This window comes from Palaemon carinicauda, chromosome 8, assembly GCF_036898095.1.
Source record: "Palaemon carinicauda isolate YSFRI2023 chromosome 8, ASM3689809v2, whole genome shotgun sequence".
In the NCBI taxonomy this organism is placed as follows: Eukaryota; Metazoa; Arthropoda; class Malacostraca; order Decapoda; family Palaemonidae; genus Palaemon; species Palaemon carinicauda.
This window is the reverse complement of record NC_090732.1, coordinates 3665077-3680076: the sequence shown is the minus strand read 5'-3', so window position 1 is coordinate 3680076 and position 15000 is coordinate 3665077. Positions and strand designations below refer to the sequence as shown.

The window sequence follows — 15000 nt, the reverse complement described above, 5'->3', positions numbered from 1 at the left end:
TACTACTGTATGTACGTATATTTTTAACTAACTTAAAGTACACTACGTTAATAAAACAAATTTTACCTACTATATGCAACCTTCCTTTTCATAGACACTTCAAAAGTACTCTTGTGAACCGGATCCCTGAAAATAGCCCAGACTATTCCACCGTTTTCAATTGTAGTATTGCTCTTTGTTTTAATATTCCAAAGGCGTCCCTTGTTGTGTACTTTCAGTAATACTGTGGCTTTATGGTAGTTTTGCAAGTGTTCTAGCGACTTTTATATATTGCTTTTGTTTATTTGATTTGTTTACAAATATCTAACACGACGTTTGTGTGTCTTAATTTCTTTTAATGGTTATTCTCTTGATTTCTTTTACAATGTATGTTCTATGTCTCTTCGATCAGTGTTTATTTTTCCTTGTTGGAGCTCTTGGGCTTATAGCATCCTGCTTTTCCAACTAGGGTTGTAGCTTAGCCAATGATGATGATAATAATAATAATAGTAATAGTAATAATAATGATTATAATGATATTAATAATAATAATAATAATAATAATAATAATATGTTAATGTCGTAAATGATTATTGGATCAAGAAGCTTTAAGATGCCAGTGAAAATTTAAACTATTTTGTGATAGGGGAAAGTTGAAATTAAATGAATTAAAAAAAAAATTAAGAAGTAGAATGAATAAAAACATTGGAGTGGTGAATCTTGGAACATTTATATGGCAGAAATAGAATGTTCTGTATTTATATAGGCTTTTAGTAGTAAATGTTATGGATAATATTTAGATAAGGAAAGAGGTGTATCACAGGATAGCTGGAACAAGCAAGATATAATGTATCTGTGGAAGTTAGACCTAGATTTATGTCTACTTTTGGCTCCAGAGCCTTTAAATATGCGGCCCCGAGACTATGTAATAAGCTCCTACGAAACATTCGAGTGATTGAAGACATTAAGGCTTTCAAGAGGAAACTGAAGACTTTCTTATTTCAACAGTCATACAACAGTGACAATTTAACAGTAAATGAACAATACGCGATATGAAACGTTAAATACTCTGAACGAACAAGGTAAAACGACAGTGGAGGTCCTGTAGAGAGTGGGGGTCCTTTATGAAGTGATATATGAATGTTGAATGTGAGCACAAAAGGTTGATATAATTAGATTATTAATATCATTATTACTTGCTAAGCTACAACCCTAGTTGTAAAACCAGGATTCTATAGGCCCAGGGGCTCCAACAGTAAAATCTTTTAAGAACAGCAACATTAAAATGTTTCTTAAATAAACTATAAAAACTTTAACAAACAAGAGGAAGGGAAATAAGGTAGAATAATGTGTCCGAGTGTACCCTCAAACAAGAGAACTCTAACCCAAGACAGTGGAAGACCATGTTACAGAGGCTGTGACACACTCAAGACTAGAGAACAATGGTTTGATTTTGGAGTGTACTTCTGTAGCAGTGTATATTATGAGAGTAATATAGATATAAGACAAAAAAAAAAGAGAGAGACTTACTAAGAGTGGGTATACCTTAACGAGATGAGAGGGTTTGTGTAATGCCATGATCAACAAAGCTGTACTAGTCAGGGCCACCATGCTAGGTTGGTTTGCTGTGAGCGATGAGACGAAAATCTCCTACCATCACCAATCTGGCAAGCATAGTGATGAAAACAGGCCAAATCCTAGACATGATTTGACATGGAGTGGCCTTTGTCCTGCAGTGGACTAGAAACGGCTGCATTTGTTGTATGATATAATGGCTATGAAATGTAGAAATATTTGAATAAATTCGTTGAGCTCCTTATAGATAACGAAAGATGATTCGTTGCTAGAGTATGATTCCCAAGTTATAGGAAGAACGAGTAGCGGAAATACTATAGTACTGGCAAGATACAGAGGAGAGGGTGTCGGAACATAAAATTCCTAACGTTTAGGAGGCACAAAAATTATGTAAGATAAGAGGCCAGTGGTGACGTTTGGGCTAGGCCGCAGCTAGGGCATCTACTGTTCTGTGCATATAGCTAAAACAGTTAGAGTGTGGAAGTCTCAGGGGAAATAGCTAGTCCATGAGCCAGTGATTAAGAGATGCTTACAGGGACAGGACAGTTTCAGTTGTCTGCTAAACCACGTCCTTGGTGAGGAGTTGTTGTAAGTGCTCAAGAGAGTGCGGTTTAGACCGGTGCCCAAGAAAGTTCAGTGTAGGGTGCTCAAGAGAGTTCAGTTTAGCCCAGTGCTTAAGAAAGTTCAGTCTACAGTAGGCCGGTGCTCAAGAGAGTTCAGTCTAGGGTGGTCAAGAGAGTTCAGTTTAGTCCAGTGCTCAAGAGAGTTCAGTCTAGGCCAGTGTTCAAGAGAGTTCAGTCTAGACTAGTGCTCAGGAGAATACAGTCTAAGGCAGAGAAAGGGTCTAGCCTCGTTTCTCTATCAGTGAATTAGCCAACTTTTGCTCAGCAACTAAGGTCGTCTAAAGAGTAGATAAAAGTGAGGGTAGCCCCAAATGACTGACTTAAAACCGGAAATTTGAAACACACACACACACACTCTCTCTCTCTCTCTCTCTCTCTCTCTCTCTCTCTCTCTCTCTCTCTCTCTCTCTCTCTCTCTCTATATATATATATATATATATACACCTGTATACAATTCGATTATGAAAATCCCTTGTCACAGACTGCGTTGAAACTCTCTCTCTCTCTCTCTCTCTCTCTCTCTCTCTCTCTCTCTCTCTCTCTCTCTCTCTCTCTCTCTCTCTCTCTCGCTCTCTCTCTCTCTCTCTCTCTCTCTCTCTATATATATATATATATATGTGTGTGTATATATATATATATATATATATATATATATATATATATATATATATATATATATATACCTGTATACAATTCGATTATGAAAATCCCTTGTCACAGACTGCGTTGAAACTCAATTATACAATGGAACATTATATTACCAAGTGGTCATTGAATCGTTAACTTCATTTTGAGTTAAATCGACCCTTTGAGTTCTTTGTGGAAGTGCTTTGGTGAAAGTGACCGAAGCTTTGGGTTTTATTCCTCATAAAAGCGGATTTCCAAGGAATAAAAAATAAAGCTTACAAACGCTCTATTTATAGATGCGAAAGGTTTAACACACAAAATTTTTAATACTAATAACGCATCGGGTCATTTCCTTCCGACCCCCCCCCCCTCCCCCCTTTGCCCATGAACAGAAATAAAACAAATTTTATGTAAGCTCTGTTTAATAGAAACAGAAAGAGCGAATATCGTATGGTAGACCCTTTTGACTCTGGAAATGACAGCATGAATTGAGTTGGGAGAGTTCGTTTGTTGTTCGCAAATTAGGAGTCAACAAACTATTCGAGAGCATGAATAATATCATTGTATGTGTTTTGTCATCATTATCATTATTGTTACGGCTTAACTTGCTGAATAATCTATTGTAATGTAATTACGTGTGTGGTTTTTCTCTAAATGCAAATTTATAAACTATCTATTTGAATTTGCCTTGGGCTCTCTTTCGTTCCATTTCAACTACTAATTATTGATTGCAATATAATTATCTTTTCCAAGCACTAGATATATACAAAGATTACTCATAAAGATGTTCAGTAGCTTTTGTAAATGGTTTAAATTGAACAACATAATCTCACAAAATACTGAAACATCTCTCACCACGTGAAAATATTGTTAAACGAGCAGTCGGAGATTTCTGACCTCCACTAAAGGTTAATGGTGTCGTCCATGCCCTAATATATGTTTGTGGTGGAAGTTTGGTCAAAATCCATCAATTTGTTTTGACATCTTTAAAATGACGAAAAATGCAAATCCGGATCTGGAAGCTGTATCCGGATCATCTTCAAACTTCAATGGGGTCATCCATGATCTAAGATCTATCTGTGGTGAAAATTTCGTTAAAACCCGTCCAGTAGTTTTGACGTTATCTTTAAAATGCCCAAAACTGTAAATCCGAATCTAGAATTCTGAGCTGGATGCGGATAATTTCAATAATTTGATGGGGGCGTCCATGACCTAAAATATATCTGGTGAAAATTTCATCAACTTCCATCAAATAGTTTTGACGTTATCTTTAAAATGAAGAAAAATGCAAACCCAGATCTAGAATCCGGATCCAGGTGATCTCCAAAATGGGGTCACAGACACAAACAAATCAATAAATAAACAGACTCAATCGCATGACCTCCTCGATGGAGGTAACTGCAAGTATTCTTAATATCATTTATAATATATCTTATTTTTATGTTCTATAATTTCATGTTTACCTATGTGTAGTCATATTGTCGAGCACTCTACATACAGAAGCGTTCAACATACACTTTACATGCTGTATAAATGCGTACAGTGTATAGTACTCTCTAGAGTACCTATAATGAACCGCATTACGAAGGGCTTGTCTGCTGGCTGCTGGTGACAAAATGGCGTCATATTTTGAGGTTGGTGCTACTCTTGTTTTATATAGGTACTCTAGTCCCCTCTAATGTAAGGAATAGTGTGTTGCCTTTATTCCAAACAAAAGCCCACTCATCTCCCGAGAGTGGCCAGTGGCCAAATTGTTACGTTGAAGTATTCTTGACCAGAATTACCTATGTTGTGTGGGGTCTTTGTCCTTTTGTTCTAGCTCCTGGATTGTAGTGTGACTCATTGTGAAAGCTTCTCTTGTTCTGTGTAGTTTGCTGCACTGGTTCTGCAGGTTGCAGTTAGATCTGGTTCATTGTTAACAAAATGTTTCGACAGAGTTCCTCTCTCTCTCTCTCTCTCTCTCTCTCTCTCTCTCTCTCTCTCTCTCTCTCTCTCTCTCTCTCTCTCTCTTTCAGTGTTTTGAAAAAGTAAATGCTGCATCATAATAAGTAATCAGTAGGTAGCTATGGCCTTAAATGCCACACATTCACCAATATGAGATACACTTTACTTACTTTTCACTTCTGGAAGGTGAAATTCTGAATCTGAATCTCTGAAATTATCTGTTACTGTAAGGAAACAAAGTCTGTTAGGTTGTAGTTTTTTTTCCTTTCATGTTTTTAATTAAAGAAATTACAAATATAACAGATAGAAAGAGTTGCTTGCAATAGTTGATCTAGTTAAACAAATCGAATCTTCCTTCTGCAGAACCCTGTGAGATTTCTATCTAGTGAAGTTTCGAGAGAACCATTTTATGGGTCCAGCGCTAATTAGGAAAGTTGCTAAAAGTTGTTCGTATCTGAAGTTCGATAAAAGGGAAAAGGTGACTGTTCCAAGAGAGGAAAAATGGGTCTGCGGATTTCGTTCACATTTTCTTTTGCTAGATTCCATTGAGGGAGGGTTTGCTGTATATATATATGTATATATATAGGCCTATATAATATTAATAGTAGTAGTAGTAGTAGTATTATTATTAGTACATTTATTATTATTAGTAGTAGTACTAAGTTACAACCCTAGTTGGAAAAGCAGGGTGTTATAAGCCCAAATGCTCCGACGGAGAAAAATAGCCCAGTGAGGAAAGGAAATAAGAAAATGAATAAACTACAAGAGGAGTAACGAATAATATATATATATATATATATATATATATATATATATATATTATATATATATATATAATATATATATATAATATATATATATATATATATATATATATATATGTATGTATATGTATATATATTATTATATATCTACATACATCTACATAGATACTTAGATGCCTTCTTATGTTAATATAAACGCAGTTCTACAACATGATCTTGTCAAATTATAATTTATTTTTTCTGATGAAAGGGAGTGGAGATTTCAAGCCGGAAAAGTTCACCCAGGCAAAGCTTTTGAAGTGCTTGTTAATAAGAAGTGGTTATGGTTGTAGGGCAGAAGGGATACCTTTTTGTAGGGCAAGTGGTTCAAGTGCAGCTTTTTATGTAATGGTGAGACACGGCCTGAGGACATCAAACGGCTTCACGGTTTTCACAAGGGCACCTTCAGGTGGCTTGTTATTTTCATGTCCCTCTATTTCTCTAATTAGGTGAGGCACTCCTACTGATTCTATTTTGGTGGAAGATGGGTTGCTCTTGTATAATTTCACATTTTATTAGTATTAACTACGTCAACTAGGTTAGGAGGAGGTTATGTTTCCGCCCCAGTTTGTCTGTTCGCCTGTTTGTTTGTGAACACCTTCCTGGCCACAATTTTACTCATTGAGTAGTGCAACTATCATTGATTAATTGTTATGTTGAGACGTGGAAGAGATTCAATTTTGAAAGTCCTAGGTCAAAGATCAAGGTCAAGCAAAAGGTCTTTTGTGTGTGATCAAGTTCCTGACCACAATTTAACTCATAGAGTGGTGAAACTATCAATGATTACTTTTTATGTTGAGATGTAGAAGTGGTTCAATTTTGAAATTGTATTACGTACGTTAACGAGGTTGGTAGGAGGTTATATTTTCACCCCTGTTTGTCTGTTTGTTGGTAAACAACTTCCTGGCCACAATTTTACTCATAGAGTAGTGAAACTTTCAGGGATTAATTGTTATGTTGAGACGAGGAAGTTATTTAATTTTGACAGTCCTAGGTCAGAGGACAAGGTCGAGCAAAATTTTAAGACTTGGAAGTGATTCACTTTTGTAAGCCAAAGGTCAAGGTCTAGGTCGACCTAATCAACACCAACCTTAACCCCAAGTTCGCACATGGTTGTCGCACAGACTTCAAATACGCCTAAGGTCTAAATTGATTCTGGTAAAGGCAAGCTGGTTTCGAGAAATAAGCTGCTGTGGCAGAGGTCTGCACGCTGAGTGCTTTTTTAGTTATTGTTATTAATACTAGCCAAGCTACAACCCTAGTTGGAAAAGCAGGATGCCATAAGCCGAAGGCTTCAACAGAGAAAAATAGCCTTGTGAGGAAAGGAAATAATGAAATAAACTACAAGTGAAGTAATGAACAATTAAAATAAGATATTTCGAGAAAAGGAACATCAAAATAAATCTTTCATATATAAACTATAAAAGCATCAAAATAAGAGGAAGAGAAATAACATAGAAAAGCGTTCCCAAGTGTACCCTCAAGAAAGAGATTCTACCCCAAGACAGTGGAAGACCATGGTACAGAGGCTGTGGCACTGAATTTGATCTTAATGTACAAAACCTTCATATTTCTAATTTAAGATATAGGAGAAAATTGATAATATTTCACTTATGAAAATTGTGTATGTTGGAGGTTGTCTAGATAAAATCAATTGTGCAAGTTCTTTCTTTGTTTTTATACTCTACATTCAATTTGTTCATTATTTTATTTTCTTACATTAATTTGTTCATTATTTTATTTTCTTAGATTAATTTGTTCATTATTTTATTTTCTTACAGAAGTAAGCCGGCATAATTAGGCCTCTTTACTGTTAGTCGTATTTTCCGTTTTCATTTTAACATGATGATGAAAACTATTTGTGATTTAATAATCCACTGACAAGTTAAAAGCCCAAAGTTCACATTAACAGAAAAAACAGTGCTCATTCATTGTGAAAAATCTTGACATAGCATTTTTCTTGCAGTTTGCACTTAAATATGCTTCTCTACAGTATGTCGTATTTTTATTTCCCTTTTAATGTGATAAAAACTATATGTGATTTGATAATATACTGACATGTTAAAACCCAAAGTTAACATTAATTGAAAAACTAAATTTTTCTTGCAGGTTGTCGTATTTTCAATTTTATCTTAATGTGATGGTGAAAACTATATTTGATTTAATAATCCATTGGCAAATTAAAACCCAAAGTTAACATTGATTGAAGAACCAGTTTTTTCTTGCAGCTTGTATTTTCAATTTTATTTTGATGTGATGATCAAAACTATACGTTAAAACCCAAGTTAACATCAACTGAAAAACATGTTTCTTTCACATTAACTGAAAAACAACCTTTTTCTTTCAGCTTGCACTGCTGAAAGGTTCTTCAGAATTGATCATGCACAGGAGCACCTTCACTATGTTACAGACATCTGCACGGAAGATCTCTTTGTGCTTGATCCTGAAATTACCGACGCCACCTGCTTAGGTGTTCGAGGAGATATTAGGTGAGTGCCTGTGAAATAGTATGATGTTTGAACTAACGTTATTGGGGCAAGTGGTGGTGATGGTGGGAGCAGCAATGCTTTAGGCGCCAGAGAAACTGGGTACTGATATGTTTAGTCGCTGCAGAGATTCTGGGCAAAATAAAATCCACCCCTTGATGACGTTCATAGCCAATATTGTGACCGCTGCTAACGTGGGAGACAACGTGATTGGCTATGACGTCATCAGTGGGTGGGGCTTATTTCGCCCTGAATCTGTGCGGGGAATAGAGTGGTGTTTGGGGGGTGGGGGCGGTTTTGCAATACCTATCTAAAGTATATCCATATATTTTATCATCATGAGATTTCCCATATTAGCTTTATTTTCGTCTTATCTGTTTATTAAGCTGCCTATCATTAGTACTGTAGGGTTTAGCAATGGTGGGGTGAGGAGGGATCTCTGTAACATGGTGGGCTACACGTCTTGAAAACAGTTAAAAAAAAACTGATAAACTTTTCTACTTAGGATTATTGTATGATCTAATATTTTCATGGGATGTTTTTATGTTGTATTAATTGTATTTATTGATCAAATAGGCTGAAAACACATTGGGGTGCAATGTTTTCAAATAAACTTCTATGCAGAACGCCATAGCACCAAGTCCGGTCAAGAGGAAGGAATTTTTTTAGATTAAATAAATGGTGATATCTGGCAACAAAAATTATATCTTCAGTACACTTCGCAAGTCTAGAAGTTCACAGTTTATATAAATTATAAAATATATGACTGTAGAAGAATGAAGTGTTCTCATTTATTCATACATGGTCATAAATTAGCCCTACGGTTCAAGTTTCTGCTATACATTAAACATTTAAGTTGGAAACAAGGAACATTTATGAATATTGATTATTATTGGTCAAATGTGTGTCTGCACAACCATTTATTATTTTTTTTTTTTTTTTTTTTTTTTGTGAATTATTTAATGGCATACTTCAGAATGCAAAATATTGATATGGTTCTTGTCTTAGAAATTTAAATGGGGTTTTCTTCAAAGAATATTTTATGGCATACTTGAGGATGCAAAATATTGATATAGTTCTTGTAATAAGAAATTGAATTAGGTTTTCTATAGAAAATATTTGGTGCCATACGAGAGAAATCAAAATATTAATATAGTTCTCGTTTTAAACATTAAAATGAGGTTTTCTATAGAAAATATTTTATGGCATATGTGAGAAGGCAAAATATTAATATAGTTCTCATCTAAGAAAATTAATTGGGGTTTTCTACAGAAAATATTTTATGCCATACGAGAGAAATCAAAATATTAATATAGTTCTCGTCTTAAACATTAAAATGCGAGTTTCTACAGAAAATATTTTATGGCATACGTGAGAAGGCAAAATATTAATATAGTTCTCATCTTTAAAATCCAAATTAGATTTTCTATAGAAAATATTTTATGCCATACGTTCTAATAGAAAGCAAAAAATATTGATATAGTTCTTGTCTTAAAACTTGGAGATTTAAATCAGGTTTTCTATGGAAAAAAAAAATATTTCATAGCATACGTGAGACTTCAAAATATCAATATAGTTCTTATTTAAATGGGGTTTTGTATAAAAAACATTTTATAGCATACTTGAGGATGCAAAATATTAATATAGTTCTTGTCTTGGGTACTTATATGGGTTTTTCTATAGATGTATTTAAGTAGAATATATACTCTTAAAGACACTTCATTGATGCTGGGCAGAAATCCATGAGACAAATAAACAAGGTTTGTAGAAAAGTCCCCCAATTGCAAAGAAATGGATATACCAAAGAGTATTGCATATTTGCCCCCCTGTATTTAGTAAACTCGATTTTAACTTGAGTTCAAAGTAGCTTCTGATTGATGAAAAGGTTTAAAAGGTTTAGTTTAAACGAAGGTGAGTATTATCTTGCTAGATTGACTAGTTTGCATGCAACTTTTTTTTTCATGACTATTTTCACAGTATTTTAGTGAATGTTATTTTAATGCTCCTGCAATGCTTAGAAGAATGTACATTTGTATTTGCAGTAATGTCTTTTTTAACATTAAATCCATCCCAATTCTGTTCTGGTACATTCATATTACTAATTATTTCTTTATAGTGATCTTATCTAGTAAACTAGCACCACCTGTGTACCTTTTTTTCTATTCAAAGGTTGACTTATTTTTTTATATATGTAACTGAAATCATTGTATTTCCCCAGCAGACCAGCAATCGCATTGAAAACTAAGTCTCTTTGTAATGTCAGGGATTATAGACATAGACAGGTGTCTTCCTGAACTATTAGGTAGAGATATTTCTTCCGAATTCAAAACTCTTTCTTTTTTTTTTCTTTTGGTTTTACATTTTCTTGCTGTATATGGTAAAACAAGACTCTTTCTTATCTGTCACTAGATTTCCGAATTAAATCATAATTTTTATTTTTTTTTTCATTCTTAATAAGCATATTTTCTTTTGTTGCCCTTACAGTTGTGGTTATCTAATATGAAAATAAAATGAGTGAAGGATAGCTAGGGAGGGAAAAAAAACGCCTTTCAGAGTTACAAATTTTCGAGTAGAATTTTTAGTGGAAAACTTGGAGTCCTATAATGTTACGTATTATAAAATTCATAGGACTACTTTGAAATAAAAGTAATTATAGAATTACTTATTACAGAATTTACAGAGCTATGAAATGAAAATATGTTAAACAATGTACAATGATACTCTAGAAGTATTTTGATACTGTTCTAGATATTTTTTTTCAAGGAATCAACTGGAAATTTCACTTACCGATGAATTATATATTCGACATAATGATCTTTTCATGATTGCTTAAAAGGAAGTGAAGTTTCAATAACTCGGTTTCACCACCAGTAAAATGACATTTGAACAGGTCTTCAACTTACGAACATTCGACTTACAAACACTCGGAGATACGAACACAAATCCAACTGAAAATAACCAAGATAAAGAAAAACTATAATAAAACAATATTATATCATTTAATACAGAAAGCAAAATGACATTTGTAATCTGATATCTATCTCATATGAAACCCGACTATTTGTTGACTTTTGCCGCTGGAAATCATAGGCCTGGCATTCAGGTTAGGCCTATCCTAGGCCTAAATTTAACATAATTTGGCTTTCAAACATCTTCTTGCAACCAAATAAGTTTGCAATTTGAGGACCTTCTGTAGTCTTTTGCAATCTCGACTACAGATGCTCGGGTAGCTTAGGTTTTCGTAAGGAATTTAGACTTCTAGTTGAATTATTTAACTTAAGCCCTGTCCACACGATCGAGCATGCCCGACGGGCAAACAGTGATACCAGACCACAATAGTTAGTGAAAATGAGGGTTAATGACGTCAGAAGCGGGAAAACCAGACAGGGCTCGGCCAGACCAAGCGCGATGAGCGGCGTGGTAGCGGCATGACTTGGGCGGCAAGCAGCGGCTTGAGGCTTCCCGCGCCTCCTATCTGGCCACCTACGTAAGATACCTAAGGTTTCAATTTGACGCGGGAACCTCTTGCCGCTAAGCTCTCCGCAAGCCGCGCTTGGTCTGGCCGGGCCCACAGGGATCTGGCATCATACAGTATTGCCAGATCCGTGCCATTAGTTTTCCCGCTTCTGACGTCATCAACCCTCATTTTCACTAACTATTGTGGCCTGGTATCACTGTTTGCCCGTTGGGCATGCTCGATCGAGTGGACAGGTCTTTAGTAGCGTTTATACACCCAATCTCTTCCAGTAGTTCGTATCAATATTGAAAAAAACTATAACTTAGTAGCGTTTTTACATCCAGTATATTTCAGTGGTTCACATCAGTGTTTTAAAAACTATCACCTTTACAAATCGGTGATTCATAACGTTTCAAAAACATCATAATAAATGAAATTAAACACATGTAGACTTAAATACCTATCTAAATAAAAAGCCCCTCCATTTCGTAGTATATTAAACCATAATGTGTAAAAAGTAGTGTTTAAGATTGACATAATCTATTTTTAAAACAATGTTTCCCTATAATTCAGTTTCCTTGCCAGGACATGGGGAGTGAATTCAAATATATTTCAGACTGTCTCACTGTAATTGTAATTCCATTATTATTATTATTGTTATTATTATTATTATTATTATTATTATTATTATTACTAGCTAAGCTACAACCCTAATTAGAAAAGCAAGATGCTATAAGCCAAAGGGCTCCAACAAGGAAAAATAGCACCGTGAGGAAAGCAATAAGGAATTAGATAAACGATAGGAGAAGTAACGAACAATTGAATTAATATATTTTAAAAACAGTAACAACATTAAAATAAATATTTCATAGATACAATATAACAATACTTATGTCAGCCTGCCGAACATAAATTCATTTACTGCAAGTTTGAACTTTTGAAATTATATTTGAATTATTATTATTATTATTATTATTATTATTATTATTATTATTATTTGCTAAGCTAGAACACCATTTAGAAAAGCAGGATGCTATAAGCCCAAGGACTCCAACAGGGAAGTAGCCCAGTGAGGCAAGGAAATAACTACAAGAGAAGTTTAAGAACAATAACAATGAAATAAATATTTCATATATGATATAAAAACTTCAAAATAATAAGAATAAGAGAAATAAGGTAGAATAGTGTGCTCGAGTGTACCCTCAAGCAAGAGAACTCTAACCCAAGATAGTGGAAGACCATGGTACAGAGGCTATGGCACTACCCAAGACTAGAGAACAATGGTTTATTTGAGAGTGCTTTACCATAGCTAGAGAGTCTCTTCTACCCTTACAAGGTGGAAAGTGGTCACTTAACAATGACAGTATATTAACCCTTTGGGTGAAGAAGAATTGTTTCGTAATACCAGCGTTGTTAGGTGTATGAGAACAGAGGAGAATATGTAAAGAATAGGTCAAACTATTCGGTGTATATGTAGGCAAACGGAAAATTCATCGTAACCAGGTAGAAGGATCCAATGTATTACTGTCTGGCCAGTCAAAGGACCCCATAAATCTCTAGCGGTTGTATCTCAACGGGTAGCTGGTGCTCTGGCCAACCTATTACCTATGTTGTCAGGTGTACGAGGACTGTTCTGTTGTCGAAGATAATCTTTTAATCGAAGAGTGAGGTAAATCTCACTGGGAGATGGTTGGTTCGCCTTTAGAATAGTAATGAGACATTTCTTCTTATTTCATTCTCGCAATAAAGATTTGTTTTAATGTTGCAACTGTTCTTGAATTATTTCAATTTGTTAATTACTTCTCTCGTAGTTTCCATATATCCTTTCCTCACTGGGTTATTTTCCCTGTTGGAAAGGGTTTATAGCATCATGCATATAAAACTAGGGTTAGAGCTTAGCAAGTAATGATAATGATAAGTCAATGTGGCCCAGTTGAGTTCCTCATTGACGATCTTTTTATACAGCCTGCTTATGGACGATATTCTTTTGATTTCATTAGTTATTATTATTATTATTATTATTATTATTATTATTATTATTATTATTATTATTATTATTATTATTATTTTTATATTGTAGTTATAAGAAACCATTATGTCAGGTTCTTAAATCATTAACGCAAATTATCATACCTGCAAATGTAGCCTGTTGCACCAACAGGAAAAAAAGCTATTGGAAACAATCTCTCTCTCTCTCTCTCTCTCTCTCTCTCTCTCTCTCTCTCTCTCTCTCTCTCTCTCTCTCTCTCAAAGATATGTTCTTCCGTTTTACACAGTGTGAACACGTTCTATTTTATTTTATCAAGCTTTTCTTCTTGACGAAATATATTCTCTACTTTTTATCTCTTTCATTATGTCAAGTTTCATTTCAACCAAGGATTGTGGCAGTCTATCGGATCTGTTAGCCTAGCGATCTGTTAGATTTAGGTTCGAGAGACTATAGTGAGTCACAGTTTCGTCTGGTTTTCTGTTTCTATAGTGAGTTACAATTTCGTCCTACAACATTTCGAGCACATTAGTCATCTGTTCCTTTACTGTGGAGGAGAGTGGTTCTCGTTATTATATTTCATTTACACATATGATATTAGGGTACTGTAGATGATTTTGAGAAGTGTATTTGCTTATAGCTGTAAAGGGGATGGAATTGTAGGACGTAATCCAGTAGGAAGAATATTAGGAACGATAATTATATGGAATGAATTATGAAACACTTGGCTCTGGAAAGCTATTTAGCAACCTTGTACAGGAATCCATGGGAAATGTTAACGGGAAGAAAGTATTATTGTTATTGACAATAGCCAAGCTGCAACTCTTGTTGAAAATACTTTAAGTTCAAAGGCCCTAAAGGGTTAATCTGTTCATTGGCGAAAAGCCATAGAAAAGTCAGTTGTAAACTATAAAAGAGTAATTATAAATTAAACATATCGAGATGAACAACAATATTAAACTGCTAAGTAACAAATAAACTATGAAATGAGACCTACAGTATATAACTGCTTGGGTTGAGAGGGGCCTTGGGCGCTGATCATATGAGTATATGGTCAGTCTCTATGGCATTGTCCTGCTCGGTAGGGCAGTGTCACTGTCCCTTGCCCCTTTTATTCATAAATGGCCTTTAAACCTTAAAACTTTAAACCAAATTTGAACTTCTGAAGTTCCACGGATTCAAATCTTTGCTTTGGAAGACATCTATACACAGTTTGGTTACAGATGCATTGAAACTCATAGAATATTGTATGGCATTAAATCATATTAAAAGGTCTGAATACAAAAGATGATAAGAATTATAACGAATCCTAACGAACTGTCGACCTAACCACGCCATGATTCCTCGCTGCTGGGAAGAGCCGATGGTGACTGGCATAACACAAACATACGCTCCCGGGGTCTAGCGATGGCGGGTAGGGCAGCCGGTCGGGACTACGGTCCACCCCAAAGCCAAAGCAAAGTCCTTCAGAAGAAGGCAACCGTATACCCTATACGAATGGGAAAAAGGCACACTAATA

The 15000-nt window shown here is 34.9% G+C and overlaps 1 protein-coding gene across 1 annotated transcript in view; it reads left to right on the top strand.

Moving 5' to 3' along the window:
- The window catches only part of rdgA (retinal degeneration A), a 390177-nt gene that overhangs the window by 350151 nt on the left and 25026 nt on the right, over positions 1-15000 (top strand). The window contains 1 exon segment of the mRNA XM_068377671.1: positions 7899-8040. Coding sequence (XP_068233772.1) covers positions 7899-8040 — 142 coding nt within the window.